General features: G+C 49.1%; 1 protein-coding gene across 1 annotated transcript in view; it reads right to left on the bottom strand.

The window, feature by feature from the left end:
• Positions 1–1,011: 1,011 nt before the first annotated feature.
• The window catches only part of TGM6 (transglutaminase 6), a 37,035-nt gene continuing 11,892 nt past the window's right edge, over positions 1,012–26,154 (bottom strand). The window contains exons 2-13 of the mRNA XM_030311769.1: positions 25,044–25,217; positions 24,274–24,516; positions 23,401–23,519; positions 21,738–21,866; positions 20,247–20,424; positions 19,327–19,465; positions 17,039–17,142; positions 16,719–16,961; positions 5,710–6,051; positions 2,601–2,755; positions 2,193–2,326; positions 1,012–1,165 (exon numbers count right to left, since the gene is read on the bottom strand). Coding sequence (XP_030167629.1) covers positions 1,012–1,165; positions 2,193–2,326; positions 2,601–2,755; positions 5,710–6,051; positions 16,719–16,961; positions 17,039–17,142; positions 19,327–19,465; positions 20,247–20,424; positions 21,738–21,866; positions 23,401–23,519; positions 24,274–24,516; positions 25,044–25,217 — 2,114 coding nt within the window. The remainder of the gene's footprint in view (positions 1,166–2,192; positions 2,327–2,600; positions 2,756–5,709; positions 6,052–16,718; positions 16,962–17,038; positions 17,143–19,326; positions 19,466–20,246; positions 20,425–21,737; positions 21,867–23,400; positions 23,520–24,273; positions 24,517–25,043; positions 25,218–26,154) is intronic.

Below are 26,154 nucleotides of genomic sequence, written 5' to 3'. Positions count from 1 at the left end.
TTTGTTCTTGTTCAGATGATTTAAATTCCGTGACTAATCGTAATTCTTTTGACTGTCTGGGACATTTCGAGCTGATTTCTCTGACCTGTGCAGTTGTCCTCAGGTCCTGGTGGTCTCTACTCCAGTCCTCGTTCCAGAAATCTCTGTCCTGTTTTGATGCCAAGAACACGGTCGTGTGTAGTAAGCGGCTGGGGGTGTTTTGCAAAGTTAACACCGTTTCCATTTTCAGAAAGTAAATAACCCCTGGGCTGGTGGTAGGAGGCCCCTGATGACCGTGATGGGATCAGATTTGGGGTTTCATCCTCAAATGCAATCCGAGCTTGATGGCCTCTCTCCTGCTGTCCGCAGGTGCTGGTCGTGGGTCTTCACTGAGGGAACATCTCCCATTGCTTCAAATCTAACGATTTCCAGAACATGACTTTGGGGGTAACACTTTGGTGGTGTAAATGGCATCCACGCGGACCCCAATTCTGTCTGTAGCTCCCCAAGGCTGTGGACAAGGCTCTTCCCTCTACGTAAAATGGGAGTGTGGAGGGATGTGTGGGTGTCAGCTCTAACACTTTCGGGTTCCTCTTCAACGCTGGGAGGACATTCTTGGATCTGGATTTGGTCAGAGTGTTGAGGACCTGAGATGGAAGCAAGGAGAACCTAGGGGTCGGCCAGGGTGATGGTGGGCTGGCAGGGCAGGGGTGGCAGAGCTGGGTGGGCCACGGTCACAGTGATGCTTGATCAGCCTCCTGGCAATGAGGATGATGGGTGACGGGAGTGGAGGCTCCCAACATCACCCATCGTTGTCCAAAAGTTTAAGGATTGCTGAGTCTAACACCTTGTTTCACAGACGGGGAAACAGGCCCAAGAGAAGAAGGGACTTGCCCATGTTCGCAAAGTGGGGCAGAAACCGAAGCAGGACTGGAACCCAGGCCTCCTGGCTCCCACGCAAGAGAGGCAGAGAGGTGGACAGGGAGGGACCAGGGGCCATCTCCTCCCCTCTCAGCCCCTGGTGGTGGCCAGTCACTTGGCTGTGGCCACGTGGATGATCACAAAGCCTTTGATGTCTGGGAAGTAGGGGCTGATGAGGTCCACCTGCAGCTGCCTTGGGCCGCTCTTGGAAGGGGTGATGTTGAACTGGACCGAGGCCCTCTCCTGAGGCTCCAGGCTGGGCACACTGGGGAAAGGGGATGGGAGAAAGGCAGACCATCAGCCCCCTCTCCTTCTGAACCTGGCCTGCCCTCTCCAGAGCCCTTGGGATCAAGGACACACCTTGAGACTTGACATTTAAGCCTCACCAGTAGGCTTCCAGCATAATTTTCCCTTCTACCACTTCTCACCTCTTTCCACCCAACCAGGCTTGTCTCCTCCCTGTGCCCTGAACTTACCTTACACTTCCTCTCTCTGGGCTTTTGTCCGCACTGTTCCTCCCACCTAGGTTACCCTTTCTATTCCAATCACAACCAAGGGCCAGATCAAGTGTCTCTTCTTCCAGGAGACCCTCCCCGACAATACCAGCCATTGAGACCTCTGACTGGGAAACCCTCCATGCTTCTTGGTACCTGAAAACTTCTCAAGTCAGCATTCAAGGCCCAGCTCAAATATCAGCTCCGCTGCAGCTTTTCCCTGGTTCCACCTCATCCCCAATTAAGGGCTATTCCTGATTCTCTGGACCCTGGAGATCCATTCCTCTGCACAAATCACACGTATCTTCATTTGAAGGACCACCTGTCTAGGAGAACACTTCTCCAGGCAGAACCCCATCTGTTCATCTTGGTGTTCCCAAAGTTGACACATGGCTCAGAGAAGAGGTCATTATGATTAAGGATCATGTGAACGAGTGAGCGTGTGGATGCAAGAACGAAGGAGTGGATGGTTGAGAGTAAGTCAACAAGTGCATGAATGAACAGAACATGCGTGAATGAGTGGGGGAAGAAACCAGTCAAGACTGAGTTGAGCAGATAGATGAAGTGAATGAATGAGGGAATGAGTGAGTGGATGAGTTCCACAACTAAGCTAATGATGGAAGGAAGGAAGGAAGGAAGGAAGGAAGGAAGGAAGGAAGGAAAGTATACATAAATGAAGGCTGATGTAGGCTGTGAGCTGGTTCCTGGGAGGCCAGGGTATCTCCCGCACCCCTCTCTGTTGGTAGCTTCACCATCCTATAAGGAAGGTGGACCTTCCACTCCCAGGCTGATACTTACTCAATGCCGAGCTGTCCCTGGAGAAGGCCACTGCCCTCCACCATCAGCATACAATCCTCCACTGTCTCCAGGAGGGGGTTGACCACCGTCACTTTCACCACAACCGCCACCCCTACAATGGCTGGGCCCAGCACCTGGAGGGGTAACACCCATAAGTCATCCTTCTCCTCCTCCACACTCCCCCAGGAAACCTATGGGGCCCGGCTGGGACGCCGGTTGGGTCGTGGCATGGGCATTAATCATGGCATCCTCCCACCCCCTCAGTGAGCTCCATCATTATATCTATCCCCCCTGCATCCATGCCACCTCTCCACTGCCAGAGCTCATGGCACAACCCCCCGGCCTCTGATGCCCTCCCTCAGCTGTGAACGGGGACTTCCAGGAATGGGGAGTGCAGACTGGATTCACCTTGATGGTGATGACATCCTCCAGAGTGATGTCCTTCTCCACCAGGAGCTTCTCTCCTTTGGTGACAAAGCACATCGCAGCCAACAGGATCTTCTTGTCCTCTGTCAGGTCTTCCTTATACTGAGAGTAAGCTAGTGTGATTGGGATCTTTTTCTCTGGAAGGGAAAGCAGAGGTGGGAGTTAGGGGTCCAATGTTTTCTTTCAACGGGATCCAGAATGAGGCGGGAGTCTCAATTCCTAGTTATACTCTCTTTGGCCCTTGTCACCAAGCTGGGATGGGCATTATTAGTACCAGTTCACAGATGAAGACACCTAAGGCTCAGAGAGGTTAATTTCTTGTCCAATAGCAGACAGCAAGTAAGTCAAGGAGCCAAGATGAGGTGGGATCCAAATTCAGGCCAGTGGGCTACCTTCACACCACACAATTTCTCCATGAACTCCCGGAGGTGTGTTTAAACTTCCCCTAGTCATTCCAGATGGAAATCCCCCAGTCCATTATGTATTCCTCCCATTAGGAATCCACTCCCTGTCTATTGAGCACCTACTATGTGCCAGGTGCAGAGAAGAGAGAGGTCAAGGGTCTGCCTCAAGCTTCCAATCCAGTGAGGAGGCCAACTTCTTTGAAGCTTCTCCAAATCCTCCCTCGCCATGAAGGCCCATCCTAGTCAGCCCCACCAGGGGTGGAAAGCCTTCATGGACACCCCACTCAAGTGATCTCATGCCCTCTGCCTTCTGAGCTCCCATGGTCCTGGGACCCTCACCAGCCACAGACACCCTGCCTATGCATTTCCTTCTTTCGAGCAAGGCCACAGCTGATTGCCAGTCGGATTTGGATTTTTTGGACCACCATATGTTTTTTCTTTTAGGTACGATGTGTTCTTTCCAACTTGCTCTAGGTCCCCCCCCCCCCCCCCCCACTGCTCTTCCTGTAATTCTGTTTCCATATTGTCCCTGAAGTCATCTGAGTTTTCAACGTGTGGGTTTGGGTCCTTAAAGGATTTGAACTTGGTTCACTCCATGCTCCCCCAGAGCACATGTGCATACAGTAGATGCCTCCTGAATGCCCAGATGCTGATCCATTTATCAAAATTCTACATTGTTTCATGGGTTTCCTTAGTCCAGTAAGCCATTACTAAGACTCCTTACTACAATCACAGCAATAATTAATAATGGGAAAAGCTGACTTTTACTAACTTCGCTGCTGGGCCCTGGGGATCCAGCACATTCATCAGCTAATTCATTCCGTCCGTACAACAATTCCATGAGCAAGTATTATTATCCCCAACTTCTAATAATATCAATAACACTGTCAGTCCCTGCAAAAAATCACACGTTCCTTAGGTTGTAAGAACTATGCCAAATGCTTGATATATTTTACATCATTCACTCCTTGTGTGGTGGGAGATGGGTGGTTCTCAAAGTGTGGTCCTGGACCCAGGGGCACTGGCATCATCTGGGAACTTGTTAGAAATGCAAATTCGGGGTGCCTGGGTGGCTCAGTCGGTTAAGCGTCTGGCTTCCGCTCAGGTCATGATCTCACGGTTTGTGAGTTGGAGCCCTGAGTCGGGCTCTGTGCTGACCGCTCGGAGCCCGGAGGCTGCTTCAGATTCTGTGTCTCCCTCTCTCTCTGTCCCTCCCCCGCTCACGCTCTGTCTGTCTGTCTCTCTCAAAAATAAATAAACATTAAAAATAAAAATAAAAATAAAAGAAATGCAAATTCTAAGGCTCCGCAACAAAATATTAGTGACTTGAATCCCGCAACGTATACACAGAACTATCTATTTATTTAAAGATTATGCATCTATTAAAATGATGCGAATGAAGAGCTTATAAAAATATTTAAAGAACAATGTGATGTGGAAAGAGTGGAAAGATGTGGAAAGCACTAATGAACATTAAGCATGCACAGTTTAATTAGAGCTGTTTCGCAAAAGGCAAGAGGAATTAAAAATATGGAAGGAAAACATGGTAACAATTTGTAGGTGGGTGGCAGGATCACGGGTGACCTTTCTCTGTGCTCTCGAAATCCTTAATGAATATATACTACTTTTTTTTTTATATTTATTTATTTTTGAGACAGAGAGAGACAGAGCATGAACAGGGGAGGGGCAGAGAGAGAGGGAGACACAGAATCTGAAACAGGCTCCAGGCTCTGAGCTGTCAGCACAGAGCCCGACGCGGGGCTCGAACTCATGGACCGTGAGATCATGACCTGAGCTGAAGTCGGATGCTCAACCGACAGAGCCACCCGGGCGCCCCTAGTATATACTACTTTTAATATGAAAAAAAAAAAAAAGAAAACCGAGGAGAAAGTGTCTGTTAATATTTCCTTATGCAGTGTTATTGTGTTACTTGGGTTTCGTGAAAAACAAAAAGCAAAAACGTGAAAAGGTGCGTGACATCTCCTCTACGTGTTTTCACTCAGTCAAAACACACAAGCTTCCCCAGAAACGGGCCCAGGGAAGCAGTTTCTTTCTTTAATTGAATCCTGAGAGTTCAGAATGTCATGTGAGGGAGGAGAGGGAGAGGGGTGGGGGAAGGGAGAGGGTAGAGGGGGAGGGGTGAGAGAGGGGGGAGAGGGAGGGGGAAGAGCAGGAGGGGAGGGAAGGGAGGAGTGAGGACAGAGAAGGGTTGTAGGGATGCTGGCTCATGTGTGCAGAATTCTCGGGACAGACCCTTGCACCTGCGACCACGTGGCAGCCATTTCTTACTGGTCCACGCCTCTCACACAGGACTCTTGTAGCCAGACGGGCTCCAGAATAAGTTGGATGTTAGAAAGGTAGCACGGGGCCTATGTCGTGAAACGCTCCCAGCAGGTATTTACTCGGGGTGTCAATATTCACATGAACTGCGATCCCCTCTTCTTCATACGTTTGTCACCAGACGGTCAGGGGCTTTTATTATTAGTCCCATTACTTAGCCCCTCTGAGCTCAGTTTTCTCACCCGCCAAGTGGGGACGAGAGGCAGGCACTGAACAAATGGCCAGAAGCATGCCCATGTTTCCTGGGAATGGAGCAGGATGCTGGGAAGTCCCGCCCTGTCCCCCCAACTCCCGCCCCGGTCCCCCCAGTAAGGGGTTCCCACCAAGCGGAGCGGCGGCCTTCCTACCTTCTTCGGGCCCCAGCCGCACCGTATGGGATTCGTGCAGGATCTCCGCCACCGGCCTGCGGGTGTAGAGAATGGTGGCGCCGCTCAGGTTGACTCGGACCCTCTGGGCCCGGGAGGTGAGGTTGGCCAAGCACAGGGCCAGTCTCAGGTCGTGGCCCAGCATGGGCGGCTCCAGCATCTTGAACTTGCCGGTGATGCTGGGCTTGGTGGCGGGCTCCAGGAGGTCCTCCCGCCAAAGACCACGGCCGCCGGCCCTGCGGACCCGGCTCCTCCTCCCGGAGGCTTCCACACCGAACAGCTTCCTCACGGCCTTGCGGTACACCTGCCTCTCCTTCCGGGATCCTGCAGGCATCGTGCAAGGTGAGGCGGGCACCCCTCTCCTCCTCCCCCCCCCCCGTCCGGGGGCCCCCGGGGCCGTCCCTGCCATTTCCCTTCCTCTCCAGAGAAAGCCACCGTTTACAGACTGACAGCCCAGGAGCCAGAGGCGCACCTCAGCCAGGTGCCCTGTGTTCGGTTCTGGGACCATTTGAATACTTTTCAAGTCAGTCGCCAACAACTTCAGATCGGGAAATTTCGCACAAAAGTGCAGGTTCGCGGCTTCCCTGACAACTGGGTCGGAAGACTAGTGACGCGGATAGCTGACGCTTTTGTACACTTGCTATGATGTGCCGGGTTCTACAGTTCTAGATGATGTATTCTCCCCGACGAGGTCGGTACTGCTATCATCCCTGTTTTATAGGTAACGAGATATATATGTATGTGTATATACACACACATAAATATATATACACATATATATTTATCTATTTATTTATTATTTACTTCTATTATTTTTATTTTATTGTTATTATTTATTTTTATCCATTATTATATTATTTTATATTTTATAGGTAAGGATATATATATATATGTGTGTATATACACACACATATATATGTGTATATATATATGTATTCATTTTATTCATTTATTCATTATTATATTATTTTATATTTTATAGGTAAGGATATATATACGTATGTATGTATATGTATGTATGTATATGTACATATATGTATGTGTGTATACATACACATATGTGTATGTGTATATATATGTGTATATATGTGTGTATATATATACACACACACATATGTTTATTTGTTCATTTATTATTTACTTGTATTATTTTTATTTTATTGTCATTATTTATTTTTATTCATTATTATATTATTTTATATTTTATAGGTAAGGATATATATATGTGTATATACACACATATATATGTGTATATATATGCGTATATATGTGTGTATATATATATACACATATATATGTTTATTTGTTCATTTATTTATTATTTACTTATATTATTTTTATTTTATTGTTATTATTTATTTGTATTCATTATTATATTATTTTATATTTTATAGGTAAGGATATATATATGTGTGTATATATAGTGTGTAAATATATACACACATATATATGTTTATTTGTTCATTTATTTATTATTTACTTGTATTATTTTTATTTTATTGTTATTTATTTTTATTCATTATTATTTTATATTTTATAGGTAAGGATATATATATGTGTATATACACACATATATATGTGTATATATATGTATTCATTTTATTCATTTATGCATTATTATATTATTTTATATTTCATAGGTAAGGATATATATATGTATGTATATGTATGTATGTATATGTACATATATGTATGTGTGTGTATATATACACATATGTGTATGTGTGTATATATATGTGTGTATATATATATACACACATATATATATGTTTATTTGTTCATTTATTTATTATTTACTTATTATTTTTATTTTATTGTTATTATTTATTTTTATTCATCATTATATTATTTTATATTTTATAGGTAAGGATATATATGTGTATATGCACACATATATATATGTGTGTATATATATATATACACACATATATGTTTATTTGTTCATTTATTTATTATTAACTTGTATTATTTTTATTTTATTGTTATTATTTATTTTTATTCATTATTATTTTATATTTTATAGGTAAGGATATATATGTGTATATACACAATATATATATGTGTATATACATATGTATTCATTTTATTCATTTATTCATTATTATATTATTTTATATTTTATAGGTAAGGATATATATATATGTGTATATACACACATATATATGTGTATATATATGTGTATATATATGTGTGTATATATACACACACACATATATATGTTTATTTGTTCATTTATTTATTATTTACTTATTATTTTTATTTTATTGTTATTTATTTTTATTCATTATTATATTATTTTATATTTTATAGGTAAGGATATATATATACGTATGTATGTATATGTATGTATGTATATGTATATGTACATATATGTATGTGTGTGTATATATACACATATGTGTGAGTGAATATAATATAATATAATATAATATAATATAACAGTCTACAGGTGGGTAATGGCTGCCCCCACCCCCCCCTCCCCGGTGGGGATGTACTTTGGGGTTCTCCACGGTCCCACCTATAATCCCCACTGGCCTGATGCACTCTCGGTGCTGTCTACAAGGCGACGGGCAAGGTCAGGACCCTTGATCTCCCACCTGCCCGGTTGCTAGCACGGACTTGTCTTTTGACCTCCAGACCAATACGTCCAACTGGAGCCCTCCCGTCTCCACTGCATGATGTCCCACAGGTGCCCCAAACCCAACCGAACCTGCCAACTTCTTTCTGCCCAGTGGCATTCCCCCAGTGGACAAGCCAGAAACTGGCCGCATCCTTGGCTCTTCCCAGACCTTCCCCTCCCACAGTGGATCAGTCACCCAGTCCTGCGGAGCACCCTCATGGATCTCTAGAATCTGCCGTCTTTTCTCCTCACACCCCCATATACATTGCCTCACCAGGGGCGCCTGGATGGCTCAGTCGTTTGAGCGGCAGACTTCAGCTCGGGTCATGATCTAGCAGTTCATGAGTCCGAGCTCCACGATGTGCTCTGTGCTGACAGCAGAGAGGCCACTTTGGATCCTCTGTCTCCCCGTCTCTCTGCCCCTCCCCCGCTTGTTCTCTCTCCCTCTCTCTCTCAAAATAATTAAACTCAAGATTGCCTCACCATGGGGCCAGTTTGCCAGCAGATGCTGTGGACTTGTATTGCGATTATTATTACTTAGCCCTTCCTAGCCTCAGTGTTCCCATCTGTAAAGTGGAGACAAGAGGCTCACAGGCAAGGCACAAAGCGCTGTGTTCCAGAATGTTCCCTCCCTTCCTGGGAATGTAGGCTCTACCCTGACTCCAGTCCTTTTGCCGCCCTGAGCACCCCCAAATCCGGCTTTGATGGCTCCACTTCCCCACTTGAAAGAAACCTGTGGTGGGTGGTCTCCCACCATGCTTCCTCCCAAGCAACTTCTTCCAAGTGCCTTGATCCTATGTGACCTCCGCCTGAAGGGACCCATGTGGATCCAAAAGTTCTTTAACATCTCACGTTTCAATATGGAAATGTGTGTGAATGTTGCACTCTACCCTGTAATATAGTCCCAATATATTTTTTACTATAAAATGTTTCATTTCCCTGCCAAAGATTCTAATGTCACTTTCTCAGGGAGGCCTTCTCTGCCACTTGAGAACAGCCTTCCTCAGAGATAATTCCGTCAACTTCAAAATTCACCCATTTAAAGAATACAGTTCAATGCTTTTAGTATGTTCACAGAGTCCTCCACTTATCCCCACAATCTAATTTTAGGACATTTCATCACCTCAAAAAGAAACTCCATAACCATTAATGGGGGCTCCCAACTCTGCCCCCATTGAGCCCAGTCCTAGGCAACTGCTAGTCTGATTTCTAATTTACCTATTCTGGACAGTTCACATAAAGGGAGCCATACAATGTGTGCTCTTTGGGGACTGGCTTCCAAAAAAATTTTTTTTAATGTTTATTTATTTTTGAGAGAGAGAGTGTGAGTGGGGGAGGGGCAGAGAGAGAAGGAGACACAGAATCTGAAGGAGGTTCCGGTCTCTGAGCTGTCAGCACAGAGCCCGACACGGGGCTCAAACCCACAAACTGTGGGGTTAGGAAGTGAGCCGAAGTCAGACACTTAGCTGACTGGGCTACCAGGTGCCCCTGTGACTGGCTTTTTAAACATAATGTAAAAAAAAAAAAAAAAGAAAAAGAAAAAAAGGGGCGCCTGGGTGGCGCAGTCGGTTAAGCGTCCGACTTCAGCCAGGTCACGATCTCGTGGTCCGTGAGTTCGAGCCCTGCGTCAGGCTCTGGGCTGATGGCTCGGAGCCTGGAGCCTGTTTCCGATTCTGTGTCTCCCTCTCTCTCTGCCCCTCCCCCGTTCATGCTCTGTCTCTCTCTGTCCCCAAAATAAATAAAAACGTTGAAAAAAAAATAAATAAATAAACATAATGTAATGTTTTCCAAGTTCGTCCGTGTCATTGCATGTATCAGTACTTGGTTCCTTTTCATTGCTGAATAATATTCCATTGTATAGATACACCACATTTTGTTTATCCATTGATGGATATTTGGGTTGTTTCCACTCTTTAGCTATTTTGAATAATGTTGCTATGAATGTTCACGTCCAGGTTTTTTGTGTGGATGTTTGTTTTCATGTCTCTTGGGTATGTACCTAGAAGCGCATCTGCTGGGAATGGCAACTCTGCATTTAACATTTTGAGGAACTGTCAAACCGTTTTCCGAGGTGGTTGCACCATTGTACATCCCCACCAGCAATGTACGAGTGGCTCACTTTTCCATAAGCTCACCGACACTCATTGTCTATTTTTGATAATTGCAGTCCTAGCGGGTATGAAATGGTACGTTGTGGTTTTGGTTTGCGTTTATCTAGTGACTAATGACGTCAAGCATCTTTTCATGTGCTTATTGGCCATTTGTATATCATCCTTGGAGAAACATCTATTCAAATCCTTTGCCCATTTTCAAAAAATTGGATTATTTGTTCTTTTATTATTGAGTTGTAAGAGTTATTTATATATTCCAGATATAGGTACCCTTATTGGGTACATGATTTGCAAATATTTTCTCCTCTTCTCTGGGCTATCTTTCCATTTTTTGGAAAACTATAATTTGTAGCACACATTTTTAATTTTGATGAAGTCCCATTTATCATCTGTTTCTGTTGTCACTTGTGCTCTTGATGTCTTAACTAAAAAGGCTTTGTTTACCCCAAGATCATGAAGATTAACTCATGTTTTCCTTTAAAAGCTTATACTTTTAGGAACGCCTGAGTGGCTCAGTCGGTTAAGCGTCCGACTTCGGCTCAGGTCATGATCTCACGGCTCGTGAGTTCGAGCCCTGCATCGGGCTCTGTGCTGACAGCTCAGAGCCTAGAGCCTGCTTCAGATTCTGTGTCTCCCTCGCTGTCTGCCCATTCCCTGCTCAAGCGCTGTCTGTCTGTCTCTCTCTCAAAAATAAATAAACATTAAAAAAAAAGTTTATACTTTTAGCTCTTACATGTAGGTCTGCGATCCACTTGAGTTCATTTTCAAGTATGGTGTGATGCCGGAGGCCAACTTTACTTGTATTTGCATGTGGATAATCAGTGGTCCCAGCATCATTTGTTGCAGATTGCTCGTACTCTTTCCCCCCTGAATTGTCACGGCACCCTTGTCCAAATCAATTGAGCATAATTTTTAAGGTTTATTTCTGGACTCTCAGTTCTGCTCCGTTGACCCATATGTTCATTTTTATGCCAGAACCATACTGAGTGATCGTATATTTACAGTAAGTTTTGAATTTGGGAAGTGTGAGCCTTCCAACTTTGTTTTTCTTTTTCAATTGTTTTGGCTATCTTGGGTCCTTTGCATTCGCAAATGAATTTTAGGATCAGCTTGTCAGATTTGGAAAAAAAAAACCCAACAAAACTCACCTGGAACTTTGATCGGGATTACACGGAGTCTGTAGATCAGTTTTGGGTCATCGCCATTTTTCATGCCATAAAAATGAGAGGTCTTTCCATTTATTTAGGTCTTTGATGTCTTTCAACAGTGTTTTGTAGTTTTCAGTGTCTCAACTCTGCTCTTCTTTTGTGAAATTTACTCCTTAGTATTTTGGTCTTTTTGATGCTGTTGTAAATGGATCTGTTTTCTTCCTTTCACTTTCAGATTATACATTGTTAGTGTCCAGAAATACGATTAATTTTTGTAAATTGATATTGTATTCCACAATCCTGCTGAACTTAGTTTTTGGTTCTTAGAGCTTTTTACTGGATACCTTAGGATTTTATATAGACAAGATCATGCCACGTGCAAACAGAGGTAGTTTTATTTCTTCCTTTCCAATCTGAAAATTTGTCTATTTCTTTTTCTTTCCCCTCTCTCCTTTCTTCCTTCCTCCTTCCCTTCTTCCCTCCCTCCCTTCCTCCCTCGCTCCCTTCCGCCCTCCCTCCCTCCCTTCCTTTCTTCTTTCCTTCTTTTTATTTTTTAAAACTGTGGTGAGTTATATATAACATAACATTTACCATCTTAATAAGTGGACACTTCAGTGGCATTAAGTACATTCCTCTCCTTGTGCAATCATCACGACCATCCATCTGCATAACTCTTTTCATCTTGCAAAACAGAAACCCTGTATCTATTAAATAATGAAACTCCTCATTCCCTCCTCTGCCCAGCCCCTGGCAACTACTATTCTATTCTCTGTCTTTATGAATTCGACTACTCTAGGTGCCTTATAGAAGCAGAGTCACAGTATTTGTCGGTACGTTTGGGACGGGCTCATTTCACTTAGCGTCATGTCTTTGAAGTTCACCCATGTTGTAGCACGTGTCAGAAATACCTTCCTTTTAAAGGCTCAATAATATTGCATTGTATGTAAGTACCACCTTTTGTTTATGCATTCAGCTGTCAACAGACATTGGGGTTGCTTGTACCTTTTGGCCCCTGTGAATAACACTGCTACGAACATGAGTGAAATATCTCTTTGAGTTCCTGCTTTCCCTTCTTTTGGGTATCTATCCAGAAGTGGAATTGCTGGGTCATATGATGACTCTATTTTACATCATAAATTTAATGTTATAAAGAACCTCCCTACTATTTTCCCACAGGAAATGGAATCCACAAATACGGTGTGAGCTATGGTTTTTTTATAGATGGCTTTTTATCAGGCTCAGAAATTCGCTTCTGTTCTTAATTTGTCAAGTGGTTTCATCACAAAGGGGTGCTGGATTTTGTCAAATACCTTTTCTGATTATATTGAGATGATCATGTAGCCCTCATCCTTTTTCTTCTTTCTATTGATATGGTGTATTTTATTAATTAATTTTCAAGGTGAAAACCACCCTGTATTTCTGGGATAAATCCTACTTGGTTGTGACATGTAATCCTTTTTATAATGTTGCTGGATTCAGTTTGTTAGCATTTCTGTTGATGAGTTTTGCTTCTACATTCTTAAGGAGTATTATCTCTAGTTTTCTTGTGATGTCGTCATCTGGTTTTGCTATCAGGATGAATGAATTGGGAAGTGTTCACTCCTCTTCTATTTTTTTTTCGAAAAACGTTTGAAGCATTGATATTTATGCTTTCAGTGTTTGGTAGAATTCACCAGTGACATCATCTGGACCTGGTCTTTTCTTTGTAGGAGGTTCTGGGTTACTAATTCAGTCGCTTTGCTTGTTACACACCCATTCAGAACTTCTATTTCTTCTTGAGGTGGTTTTGGCGATTCCTGGAGGAATTTGTCCATTTTATCTAAAGTCGCCTAATACGTGAGGACAGTCAGTGTGTTATTTGCACGTATGGTTTCCTTGGCTTGAAGGGCTTGCTCTCTCGTGGCTCAGCATCTGGGCTGGCTCGGGGGTACGAGCAAAGCACACTACATCCAGGAGCTCTGAATCTTTGTGCCCTATTGTGTGTGTCCTGCTTCAGTAGACAGAGCGAGCAGACGGGCCCGAGTCCCTGGCGTCCCACCTCCAGAATGGGCTGCCCAAGCCCATGGCTTGGATGAACAGCGCTACTTACAGGGAGTCTGGAATCAGGAGGCAGAATGCTTTCCCAGCCCTTCTTCTCCTGGTTAAGACTTGTTGCCTTCAGCCTCTCTTCCCCTGGAATGCCTTTCCGGACACTTCCCCTCTGGCTGAGTCAGGACTCCCTCCTCTGTGCTCCTTCAGCCTTCTGGCCTCCCCAACACAGTGCTGACCACCCTGTGCGGTCCTCACACTATCGGCTCACTGCGTAGCGAGTTCTCTGGGCTCTTCTCTCTGTTTCCTGCCTCTGAATTATGCCCGGCAGTCAGGAGGCACTCTCTTTCCAGCACATAGGAAAGAGCTTAGCAGGTATACAGAATATTGTGGGCACTCATGGAAGAGAGGGGCGGTCTAGCCCCGGGGGGCGGGGAGAGAGAGTCAGAGGTCCTGAGATTAGACATCTCGTTAGAATCCCCGCTCTTTCGAGGCTTGGGCCACTTGGGGAGGTGACTTCACCAAGCTGTGCCTCGGTTTGAGTATCTGTAAAATGGCATTTTTATGAATATTAAATAAGATAGTGCATGGGCACCGGTTACCACCATGCGTCACACGTTTCAGACGCTCTTGGTGTGATTATTATTATTACCAGCCTAGACGTGAAGCCACTTGACCCACCATAGGCGGTCGATCAGTAGTAGATGCGACAAGACAGTGGCCAGAAGATGTACCCCAAGAGCGTGGGCTCTGGAGCCGGACTCCCCGTTTGCTAGCCACGCCCCTTGGCTGAATCCACTTCCTTTACTGCACCCGTGTTTAGACTGGACGCTGTGCCAGCGTCTACCCCACAAGCTCACGCGAGCGCTTTACAAGCACTTGTTAAATACAATAACTAAATAACATGTGAAGACGGCCGGGCCCTGGCAGCCGCTCAGTGATGGTGACCGCTGTCACCTGTTACATGATGGCGATTTGTCCCGTGGCCATGGCGAGAGTTTAGGACAAAAGACTTCCAAGACTCCGTGCCCTAAGCTCCCGATGCTCCCAGCGGAGGGGACCAGACATCAACCCGCAGAGCTTAACGAGAGAAGCGCCAGTTCAGAGGAGGCCTCGCCACCTCCCGCCCCGTCCACAGCACCCTGAGACAGCAGGAAGGGGCCTGCGGGGGCGGAGGTCATCAAGAGCGAAGGAAGTGCCCCGCTCCTAGGGAAGGGACCGACAGAACATTGGTGTGCGTGAGGACGCAGGGGTGTTTACGAGAATCGGTGTGAGGGTTTGGGGGTGCTGACTGGGAAAGATCGGGGTTGACTACAGGAAGGGGAAGCCGGCACTGCGTCCCCACGGGAGAGGTGTGCGGATCCTGCGTTGCTGACCGAACAAGCAGCGGAGAACTGACGGCCTTGGCAGGGGGAGGACGGCGTGCCAAGGCCTCTCTCTCACCCGCCTTTGAGTAAAGGCCCTGCAGAACCTGCGGTCAAAAGCCGCCGTGCAGCAGAGGGAAGCCGTGTGACTGCCAGTGTGGTCGGGGGGCATCTGCTGAAAGTGGGGGCCAAATGTCTCCAGAGATCGGCAGTGCCTGGCGGGGGAGGGTAGGGCCCGGAAGCGGGTCCCGATGGCCCAGGTTGTCCTGGAGCCACCACCTGCCCTCAAGCAGAGAGAATGAACGGGGCGGGGGGGGGGGGGGGGCAGGGCACACTCACCCAGGGGCAGGGAATCCTTGCCTGCCCAGTACAGTCAAAGACATCTGCTCTCCTCTCTCCTCCTCCTCCTCCCCTCCTCCTCCTCCCCCTCGGCCTAACACTCTAGAAGACCCACACTGTGTTCTCAACATCAGCTGTGCCGGGGGATCACCTCAAGAGCTTTAAAAAGTCCTGGTGTCTGGGCCACACCCTCTGGGCGCTGTGATTCCTTTGGGCAGGGCACACGCAGTCTGGGCTGCAGCGATAGATTAAAATGGCCATCATACTTTCATTGTAACTCTTACCACCAAAAGGTGGAGTCTGCTCCCCTCCGCCTGGAGCTGGGGCGGCCTTGAGAACGGCTTTGACCAACAGAACACGGCAGAAGTGGCACGATGCAAATTCTGAGCGAGGCCTCTAGAGACCTCGCAGCCTTCATTCTCCCCCTCTGGGAGTCCCGCCCCTTCCTGAACGAGCCAGGGTTGGCCTATTGGGTCAGGAGAGGCCACGGCGGCGGGGAGGCAAGACCAGGCTGCCCGGCGGACCCATCCGACGCCCCAGACACAGCAAGATCCCAGCCGACTCCACAGGGAGCAGGTGCACCATCCAGTCGAGCACAGCCCAGATTGCTGAGCTCCGGAATCCTGCTCAAACCAGGAGCTGTTTCATCTACACAACGAACCACAGCGCCCTCGGTGATTCCAGTGTGCGACTAGAGCTGCAGACCGCTATGCTGGGGAGTAGACGAGGGAGGGGTGCAGGCGTCCAGAGAGCCCAGTGCCCCCTCCTGGAGAGCAGCCTCCCGGGGGGGAAACTGGCTTGCACTCAGGGGAGCGGAGAGAGACAGACCCGCTCGTTATTCAAATCACATTGTTTTAATGAGCAGAATTGGTGGGCCATATTTGGATCGGATCATGGCATTGGTAAGAGACCTGTTATCCCACGGGAAAGAGTGACTGGAAACGTGTATAGCCGGAGTTGGCTATTAAGAAAATACGCCTGTTGTCTTCTTGTACCCCGACGAGCAGAGGCTCTTCAGGAAACCAGTAACCAGCAATCTGTGAATTTCTAGAATTCACTAGAATTCTTGGCAGATGGTAAACTGAAGCTGCTATCATTACTGTTATTATTTTAAACTATGCCTGGTGCTGTGTAGCCCACGTGTTCAATAAATAATACCTGCTGCTATCATCACCATTATTAGTATTTATGATCATGGGGGAATATACCTAACACAGTGCCTGGCAGAGTAAGTGGTCAATGAAATGTAGCTTTTATTATTAGATGTGGGAAGCCTTCTACTTATACACGGAGGAAGCTGTTAATAGAAGCTAAAGGCACTCGGCTCAACGCACAGACACGGCGCGGAATAAAGCTCTCGAGGCTGCCATATTGTCCTTACCTTCCGGATACTTGTAGAAGCTCGTGATGTCCACACGGGAGTCGCTGCCCACGGCCTTGGTGCTAATGCACCTCCCGATCTTCTTTGTGTCCGAGTATACCCGCTCCCGGCTCTCATCCTCGTGCCACAGCCAGGTGACGTAGTCCGCATTGACCTCCGCAAACACAAAGGGGCCGTCGTGGGCCAGGTGCACGTCCCCCTCGCGGATGGCGGTGACTGAGGCTGGGCCGCACCGGAACACGCCTGGGCAGGAGGGATGAGCGTGAGCGGAATGGGCGAGGCAAAGCGGGGGTCTGGGACCCACCCGGCTGAGCCCCTACCTTCGCTCTCCTCCTGGGGGGTGGCGTCCAGAACCTGCCAGCCATTGTAAGAGGGGCCCAGGTCCTGACGGGCAAACCAACTCTCATTCCAGACATGGAAATTCCTGCCACAGAGAGAGGATGGGGCAGGGTGGCCTTCAGTGAGACAGAGGCCCATAGGATGGCAAGTTTCTACTGTGAGCCAGGCCCTGGGCCCAAACTCCGCAGTACTGTGGCTGAATCTTATGAAACATTCAGTGCACCATGTTGATGAACAGTTCTATATACGATCTGTATGTATAAATGTATGTATGTGTGTATATATGCATGTATATATATATTCCATTTGTAAGTATATGTATGTATGTACGTAGATGTATATATATGTGTGTGCGTATACATATATATATATATGACATATATATATATATGAAACTGTTGTTCAAGGTATCAGAAATACAATCACAGACAACACAGAAGATCTTGCCCTCATGCAGCTTACGTTCTAACAAAGGAGAAGGAGGGGGAGGCACCAAAAAGAAGGAAGCAGCTATAAATAAAACAAATGCAAGTAACAATAAATACTGTGAAGAAAGAGAGAGACCTGAGTAGAGAGTAACTGCTGGAGACCTGCTCTAGGAAAATGACGTCTAAGGTGAGGCTTAAATAAGAAAGGCTTAGCCGTCCGAAGAGTGAAGGGAACAGTGTTCCAGGGGGAAGGAACAGCATGTGCAAAGACTCTGAGACCAGAAAAGGCGTTGTGTATTCAAGGAACAGAAAGCATGTAAGTATGGGGTACCTGGGTGGCTCAGCTGGCTCGGCGTCTGACTCTTGATTTTGGTGTCATGGTCCCAGGGTCATGGGATCGAGCCCCGCATCGGGCTCTGTGCTGAGTGTGCAGCCTGCTTAAGATTCTCTCTCTCCCTCTGCCCCTCTCCCCCACTCACGCTCTCTCTAAAAAAACACACACACACACAAAAACCAAAAACTAACCAACCACCCCCCCCCAAAAAACCCCAAAACAAAAAAAACCCAAGAAGGTATGTATCTCTAGGCTACAGCCAGCATGAGGGGCAGGTAGGATTCAGATTACGCAGAGCTCTGTAGGTCTTGGTAAGGAGTTCAGACTTTAAGTTTCCCTGTCAAAGATGGGACTATGAGACCAGCAAAGCAAAGTGACATCATTTGCCCAAGGTCACGCAGTAAGGAAGCAGGAGGGAGAAACCCCGGGTTGCCTGTCTTGGCATCTTTAGAGCTGACCTCAGCATTCCTCTTAAGGAGGTAGTGATCTCCGGGAGAATATCTGGATAGGCATTTGGGGGCAGACTGATAACCTGTGAATTGACAGGGGCCCCGGCACAAAAATGTCCATTCTGTGTGAAGAAAAACTTGTTGGTGGTGGTGGTGGCGGTGGTGGTTCTCCTGCAGGGAGAGGGGATGAGGGGAGCCAACAGGAGAAGGAAAGGGGAGAAGGGAGGCAGAGAGAAAGAATGAGGGCAGAGACCTCGAGAGTGTGCATGTGGGGGAGGGGCGGAGAGCGAGAATCCCAAGTAGGCTCCATGCCTACTGCAGACACAGTTCCACGCCATCAGGGTGGGACCTGACTTGGGGCTCAGTCTCCCGAAGTGTGAGGTCATGACCTGAGCCAAAATCAAGAGTCGGAGGCTTGACCTACTGAGCCACCCAGGGGCCCCCCCGCCGCCGCCCAATTTTATTTTAAAACTGCGAAATGCACGAGCAAGATGAACAGTATTGCACTCTGGTGCCGATACTAAGTGGGTAAAAAGCGGGGCAGTGAGAAGACTGAGCGTGTATGTTCTTGTGTCTGTAGAGCCTCCCTCTGAAGAGACGCGGGAAGCGAGTCGCCATGTTGGCTCCATGAGGAGGACGGGAGGCTGGAACCTGGCGGGTGGCCCATTTTGTACAGTTTGAGCGTGAACGTATTTCCTATTAAAAACATTAAATTAAAATGAATTGTTCAAAGCTCTCGGGGAAGAGTCTTGTCGCAGCTGAGGAGGGAGGTTGCCTCCCACCTGAGACACACACATGGCACGCAGGCAGCTGACAGAGGCAGGGGCGTGACACAGGGGCCAGGACGCAGAGGGAATCTCGGTCCTCATCCCCAGGTCACAGGAATCTAGGGGAAGGCTCAGAGCCCCCTGGATGGGGAACTAGGGTTCAAGGCACTCAGATCTTGAGTCCCCCCTTTGGCCTCTGGGTCACCCCTGAAGGTGCCTCTCCTTCCTGCCGACAGGGTCAGGGAGCCCTTGGGCTGGGCTGGGTTGGGGACCCAGGGGACGAGGACCCACCACATGCTGTCTTCTGTCAGGTCCTCCAGGGTCCGCCCGAAGGAGTCCACGTATTTGTCCACGCTCAGGTTCCTGTCCGTGTCATGGGCTGAGTTAAAGTTGGACACGACCCGGGTCGCGATCCCCAGGCACCTGAGGACTGAAAAGCAGGAGGTTGGCGAGGTGCCCCCAGCAGGCAGTAGGCCTCATCTCTTCCACAGCCCCTCCCGTGTCTGTCTGTCTGTCTACTTTTCCTGCTTCCGCCCTCGGAAGCGCCTCCTTCCCTGTAGAACCTCTCAAGGGACTTCCCAAGACACTAGGCCACCCCCATTTGAATCACGGGCTCTGAGGCCAGTGGGAACTTGGAAGTCATATAATAACCATGTAATTGCCAGTTCGGGTTCGAGGGGACTGGAGGCCTGGGGCGGGGGGGGGGGCACAGGACTTGCTCAAAGGCACTCAAAGAGCTCGAGACAGGAGCTGGACCTCCTTCAGCAAAATAAAAGATCAAAAGTTACATAAACGAACTGTCTGGTTTCTCTCATCGTTAACCAGACTTCTACTTCCCCATCACCAATTAAAGAACACTTGGGGTGCCTGGGTGGCTCAGGCGGTTAAGCGTTTGCCTTCAGGTCAGGTCACGATCTCAGGGTTCAGGAGTTCAAGCCCCATGTGGGGCTCTCAGCTGTGCACACAGAGCCCACATCAGATCCTCGGTCCTCCTCTCTCTGCCCCTCCCCCACTTGTGCCTGCTCTCTCTCTCTCTCAAAAATAAATAAATAAATAAAAACTAAAAAAAAAAACTTTAAAAAAAAAGAAACACATTTTAAAGGAGGGTGAGGGTGGGGGTGGAGGGGTGGGGTGGACTGTATGCGAATATATACAAATGGAGGCAAAAGAGGGAGCCGGCCTGGGGTCAGGGACCCTCTTTCCCTGGGTACCTGTGCACATGACTCCAGCGAAGACCCAGCACTGGCCGTATTTGACTGGCTTGAACCTGCCCTTGAACCACTTGTGCAGAATGGCCACGCTGCCACGCCAGTGCAGGGGGCTGGTGCCACCGCCGTACTTGCCCTGCCACTGGCCTTGAACCACTCCCCGGTCGTTGTTGCTGTTCACCTGGACGGAGGGGGGCATGGGTCCGTCACCAGGCAGGGCCTCCCTCCTCAGGGCGTCGCCACTGTAAAGTCCCCTTACGCTTTGGACCCCCTCCTCATTTGGGGTCACCCCTTACTTTTAAATTACCTGAAAATTAGGGGCATCTGTTCTCTTAACATACCTACTTCGGGTACCATTTATTAAATGACCTGCCATGAGGATTCTCTATTACTGAAAATTACCTATGATTTTGCAGCATTTCCCCTTTTAAATGATCTGTTTTGGGGACTGGTGCTGGTATAAGTATAGAGACAGTGAGATTAACACCGAGATTAAGAGGGGTGAAGGGACCCGTCCAAGTCACATGGCAAGTTAGCAAAAAGTGCGGGTGACCCCCAAGTTCAGGACTTTGACTTAGAGCCTGCACTGTTATCCCACAGGGCTGTGACACTCTACTCTCTGGAACTGGTCACTGCTTTTGAGTCTCTGTGTTCCAACATCCCTCTGGGATCTTGAGGAATGAAGGGTACCAAATACGAGAAAATCGGCTCCATCCAATTGTGGAATCACAGGTAGCCATCCACTGATCTCAACACCTGCTTGTGGTCGGCCTTCTGGCTATCTTTGCAGGAGGAAGCGTTGTTGTGTGTAACGTAATAAGGAAGGCACTCTTCCCAGGGAGAGATGGGCCTGTGCACTCCCTCCCTGAATCTGGGCTGGACTGTGACTGCTTTGACCAGTGACTATGGCAGAAGGGATGCGGTGGCAATTTCCGGGGCTTCTTTTTTGGAACAGTTGTTCGGAGAGAAGCCAGCTGCTACGTCTGATGACCCTGAGATCGCCATGCCGTGAGGAAGCCCAAGCTAGCCACACGGAGAGGCTGCGTGGACAGAGAGCCGTGACCGGCCAGCCTCAGCTGTTCTAACCACCCCGGGCCCAGGGACAGGAGAGTGAGCAAATCATCTTGACATTCCAGCTCCAGCAGACACAGCGTGGAAGAGAACCAAAGATCCAGACTTCTAGAACCAAGGCCGCAGATATACGGTCTCATCAAACCATTCCAGCCATCTGCAGCCATTCAGATGCCCCCAGCGGAAGCATCTTAGAGGAGAGACAAGCCATCCTGTCCTCACGGCGCTCTGCCCAAGTCCCTGATCTATAAAACCATGAGCATAATAAGCGACTGTTTCGTGCCACTGAGTTTTGGGGTGGTTTGGGGGCAGCGATAGAGAATTAAAACAAAAGGTGACTTGGGAAAATCATAGGATGGGACCCTGGGGTTGGTTCAGGGACCCATGAGAAAGTGTGTATGCAGGGACGGTGGGGCTCCTCACCATGGCGCTGATGGCCCTGGTGACGTAGATGGGGTCATGGCGGCAGGACACGTCGATGGCTGGGTCATCTTGGTAAAGAGGACTTCGGTCCAGGATGGAGAGGCAGATGTTCAGAATGTCCTCCTCAAACTGTCCCCAGAGAGTCTGTGCTTAGAGGCCAGAGTCGCACCCATATTCCAGACCCTCTTACAATACTTACCCAGTGGGTCCCTTGTGTTGTGCATGGGAATTCACCTACCCCCACCCTGGGACACCACAGAGCATCCCCACCTCAGAAACCCTCCCTCAGAGAGTCACCGCGAGCCAGAAGCTCAACCTTAATCAAGTCCCTGCCCTGTGCCGTAACTGCCCCCAACGCTCCCCACTACCCGCGGTAAAGTTTGTGGTAAACGAGTGACTCTGGAGCCGCGTCTACCCGGCCTGCCCACTCCTTCAGTTCCAATGAGTTTTCCAAATACATTTGAATGAACGGACAACATTTAAACACCGGAGCATCTTGGGGCGCCTGGGTGGCTCAGTCGGTTAAGCATCCGACTCTCGATTTCGGCCCAGGTCCTGGTCTCACGGTTCATGGAATCGAACCCCATGCCGGGCTCTGTGCTGACAGTACGGAGCCTGCTTGGGATTCTGTCTCTCTCCCTCTCTCTCTGCCCCTCCCCCTCCCCCCCCCCCCCCCCCCCCCCCCCCCCCCGTCTCTTTCTCAGAATAAGTAAACATTTAAAATCTGGAGGATCTTTACATACAAATTAAGATTTCAGGTCTCTGAAGCTCCCTGAAGGATCTTGGGAAGGTCCGGGGAACCCTGGGTTCCCTTGGCCACATGGCAGGAAGAGGTGGGTGCTGAGAAGTGGTTACCCCTTAGGCGGGCCCCAGACTCTCCAGTACCTTCATCACTACTCGGATTCAAACTCTGGCTCCTGAACCTGACAGTCAGGGTCCTTCACTGGCCCAGCCAACCTTTCTCCAGGACACCCGCAGCCCAAGCAGACCTAATTCCTCTAGCAGACCCTCCTCTGCTCCCTGACTCCCACCTGCTATGGGCTCTGCCCTCTCCCTGGCCAGGCTGTGCCCAGCCCCATTATCGGGAAGTCTCCACCATCCCCGGGGTGGATTTTCTTTCACACTTTTCTGACTTCCCTCTGGCCCCATCTCTACCACTCTGATGCCCGCCCCCCTCCCCTTCCCCCCCCCTCCACCATCACGCCCTTTATTGTAATTATTTATCTGCCAATGTCTCTTAAAAGTGTGGTCCCAGACCCGCAGCCTCAGCACCACCTAGGACCTCGTTAGAAATGCACATTCTCACAGCCCACCCCAGATCTACAGAACCAGCAACTCTGGGGTGGGGCCCAGCCATCCGTGTATTTTAAAGAGCCCTCCACGGGAATCCGGCGCACGCACAAGACCGAGCATCCCTGATCGAAGCTATTGATTCTTCTACAAAGCACCGTATCCAAAGCACCTCCCCTTCCCAAGGGCCCAGAGCCTGTCTTAGCGCAGCTATTAGTAGATTAGTGAATGAATGGATCTGTTCTAAGAGTCAGCCCGGCTTGTCCCCGCTGGGGAGGGAGGAAGTGAGCAGAGCAGACAGAAGGGCTCCTGGCCTGACTTTCTGCACGCCCCGGCCCGCATCCCCCCGCCTCTGGCCTGTGCTTCTGGAGACCTGCCCGTAGTTCCAGCCCTGGGCTCGGATGTGCTTCTCCACGCCTCGGAAGATGATCCCGCTGTCATTGAGCACGTACTCCTGTCTCTCCTCCTCTGAGGCCAGAAACACGTCGTCCTCTGAAAAGCAGTTGTCAGGCTCAGCATGGGCTGGGGCTCTGGCCTTGTAGGCCTGGGGAAGGGGCTACATCAGGGAGAGCTCCGGGACGGTGCCGGGAGGCTTGGGACGGGAGAGGGCAAGAGGGGGCTTGCGGGCTCCTAGGCTGCCTTCCGGCGGGGCCCCATTCCCCCTGGGGGCTCCGTTCCCCGGGGCAGGGACCCACCCAGCCCAGCCCAAGACAGAAGGACTCGAGGAATCCTGACACCTTTGAGAGGCCCTGCTTGATGGCGACAGCAGCCTCATATTTTAGAAATATTTAATAAAAATACTGACCCCAGTACCCCTTACGAGGGACCTTGTACATTACAACCATTAGCGCTGTGAGTTCTCACCATAATCCCAGGAGGTAGGCACTGTTACCACTCCCGTGTCACCCATGAGGAAACCAAGACTCATAGAGGGAAGCAGAGCTAGGACTGAGCCAAGGCTGCTGATGGCTCAAGCCGGGCTCTTGCCCATTGCTGGGCCTCTCCTCCTACGAGGCCCCATCTCTGCCTACTGGCCCCCGTGCGCCAGAAACTGCTGATTCTTGCTCCTCCAGCCCAGGATCCTTTGTAGCACCTGCTTCCTCTGCCCAGTGCCCACCTCTGCCTAAGCTCAGCTCTCGCCAAGCTCTGGGCATCCACCTCCCCGTTGCTTAGCCTGTCTTCCAGGCCCCTGCTAAGGGCAGGCCCACCTCTAGGACAGCTTCCGGGAAAGCTTGCCAGCTCCTACCTGGGCACCATGGGTTGAAAAGGAGAACAAACTCGCCCAGCTTTCGGTCATTATGTTTTCGGCGAGAGGAGACCCTGGTGCTCATCAGGTAGCGGCCGATGACAGCGTTGGGAGGGCTGCTGATGCTGACGGTCACGGTGTTCTCAGTCTCAGCCTCCTTCACCGCTGTCCAGGTCTTGCCCGCTTCTGGCTCCGATATCTGGAACACGGCTTTGGTGTGGCGGTCCTCGGAGGCCTGGGGTCCTGGCGGAGGGGAGAGGCACTCAGGAGATCCAGCTGCCCCTAGGGAGCCCAGCTCTAGAGAAGCAGAAAAGCTACAAGCCTGGAATGCCCACCTTCGCTCCCTGAACTGCTGGGACACTGTGGGGGGCCACCTCCGCGGTTCTGATTCCCACCCACCTCCTGGATCTAGGAGAAAGTAATGGGGACTTTCAAAGTCCACCCTTTGTCTAAGAAAGAAAAGCTTGGGCTCCCAAAGTACCTGAAGGATTTCCATCATCTTCCAGAGCCCTCCATTCCTTGGTACGCAAAGAATTCCAGAGCTGTCCTCTCATCTCCCCCACTGCCTGCTGGCAAATGCCTGCCAGCCGTCCCCGCAAGCTGTCATCAAAGACCTCTAGGGTTCCGGAGCTCAGCCCCCCCCCCCCCCCCCCCCGCCCCGGCAGGGACACGCTTCCCTCTGGGCTGATGACCAAAGGGTCTCGGGTCACCGGTCACAAGACAAATCTTTCTGAATGTAGACCAGCAGAGGGCATTGGCCTGACAATTACCTGTCTCCACCGTGAAGATGATGGTCTCCTGGTCCTCCAGGGGTCTGCTCAGCTCCAGCACCAAGGTGAACGTGTGGCCCCTGCGTACCACCAGCTCAGGGCAGGGGTACTCCTGGGTGTGGTGGGCAACGCCATTTCTCAGGCTCTGCCAGTCCACCTCGGTGACTCTGATCCCTGAGCCGGGGGAGGACAGGGAGGTGAGGCCAAGCCCTTGACATGTTTCTCACCCCCCTCCGCCTTGCCCTCCTGCAGTCATTGGTTCACGCGGCTACTTTTTATCCTATGCGATTGATTCCGGTCATTCTCAGTAGTTCACGTTCCTTAAAGTTTCCGCCGACGTCGAATTAACGAATACCGAACCATGACTCTTACAGCAAATGCAGGGTTAGGTTCTTGTTAGCTTCTGTTCACAATTCTTCCATCCGCCGATCAATAGGTAACCTTCTCTTGTGTGTTCTTCTGTTTAAAGACACCTTATTTAATATATCGTTGAGTCATTAACGTTGCACTCACGGACAACATAATTCATGCCTGAGCCAAGTTCATCTGACACACTGGTTTTCTTAGAAGGCACATCACAGCCTCCTGTGTTTAGGAACATTGGACAGCGCTTCTGCCCTACACTTGGGGCCCTTTTAAACAGCAAAATCCCCGACAGAGAGGGACAAACATGCAAAAAAACCGTGGCATGAAATAGACCCAAAAGGACACACTGTTTCCAGTAGGAGAGTGGAAACAAGAAGGCAGGATGTGGACTTTTTCAACCTTGTCTGGAAACGAGCATGTTAGGTGACTCCGTTTTTCCTATTCTGTGCCTGGCTGCAGGTGATCACGAAAGTACCAAGATTTGGAATTCAGAATAAATTTTAGGGGCGTCTGGGTGGCTCAGTCAGTTAAGTGTCCGGCTTCGGCTCAGATCTTGATCTAACGGTTCGTGAGTTCAAGCCCCGCATCGGGCTCCGTGCTGACAGCTCGGAGCCCGGAGCCTGCTTCGGATTCTGTGTCTCCCTCTCTCTCGGGCTTGCCCTGGCCAGGGGAGGAGGTTGGCGTTAAGCAGATAGGGCTCAGGTGTTTAAGAGCACGCTTTGAAAGCGTCCTCGCAGCACGGCCC

This window comes from Lynx canadensis, chromosome A3, assembly GCF_007474595.2.
Source record: "Lynx canadensis isolate LIC74 chromosome A3, mLynCan4.pri.v2, whole genome shotgun sequence".
Lineage (NCBI taxonomy): Eukaryota > Metazoa > Chordata > Mammalia > Carnivora > Felidae > Lynx > Lynx canadensis.
Note: the sequence above shows the minus strand (reverse complement) of the source record. Positions and strands in the feature narration are given on the sequence as shown.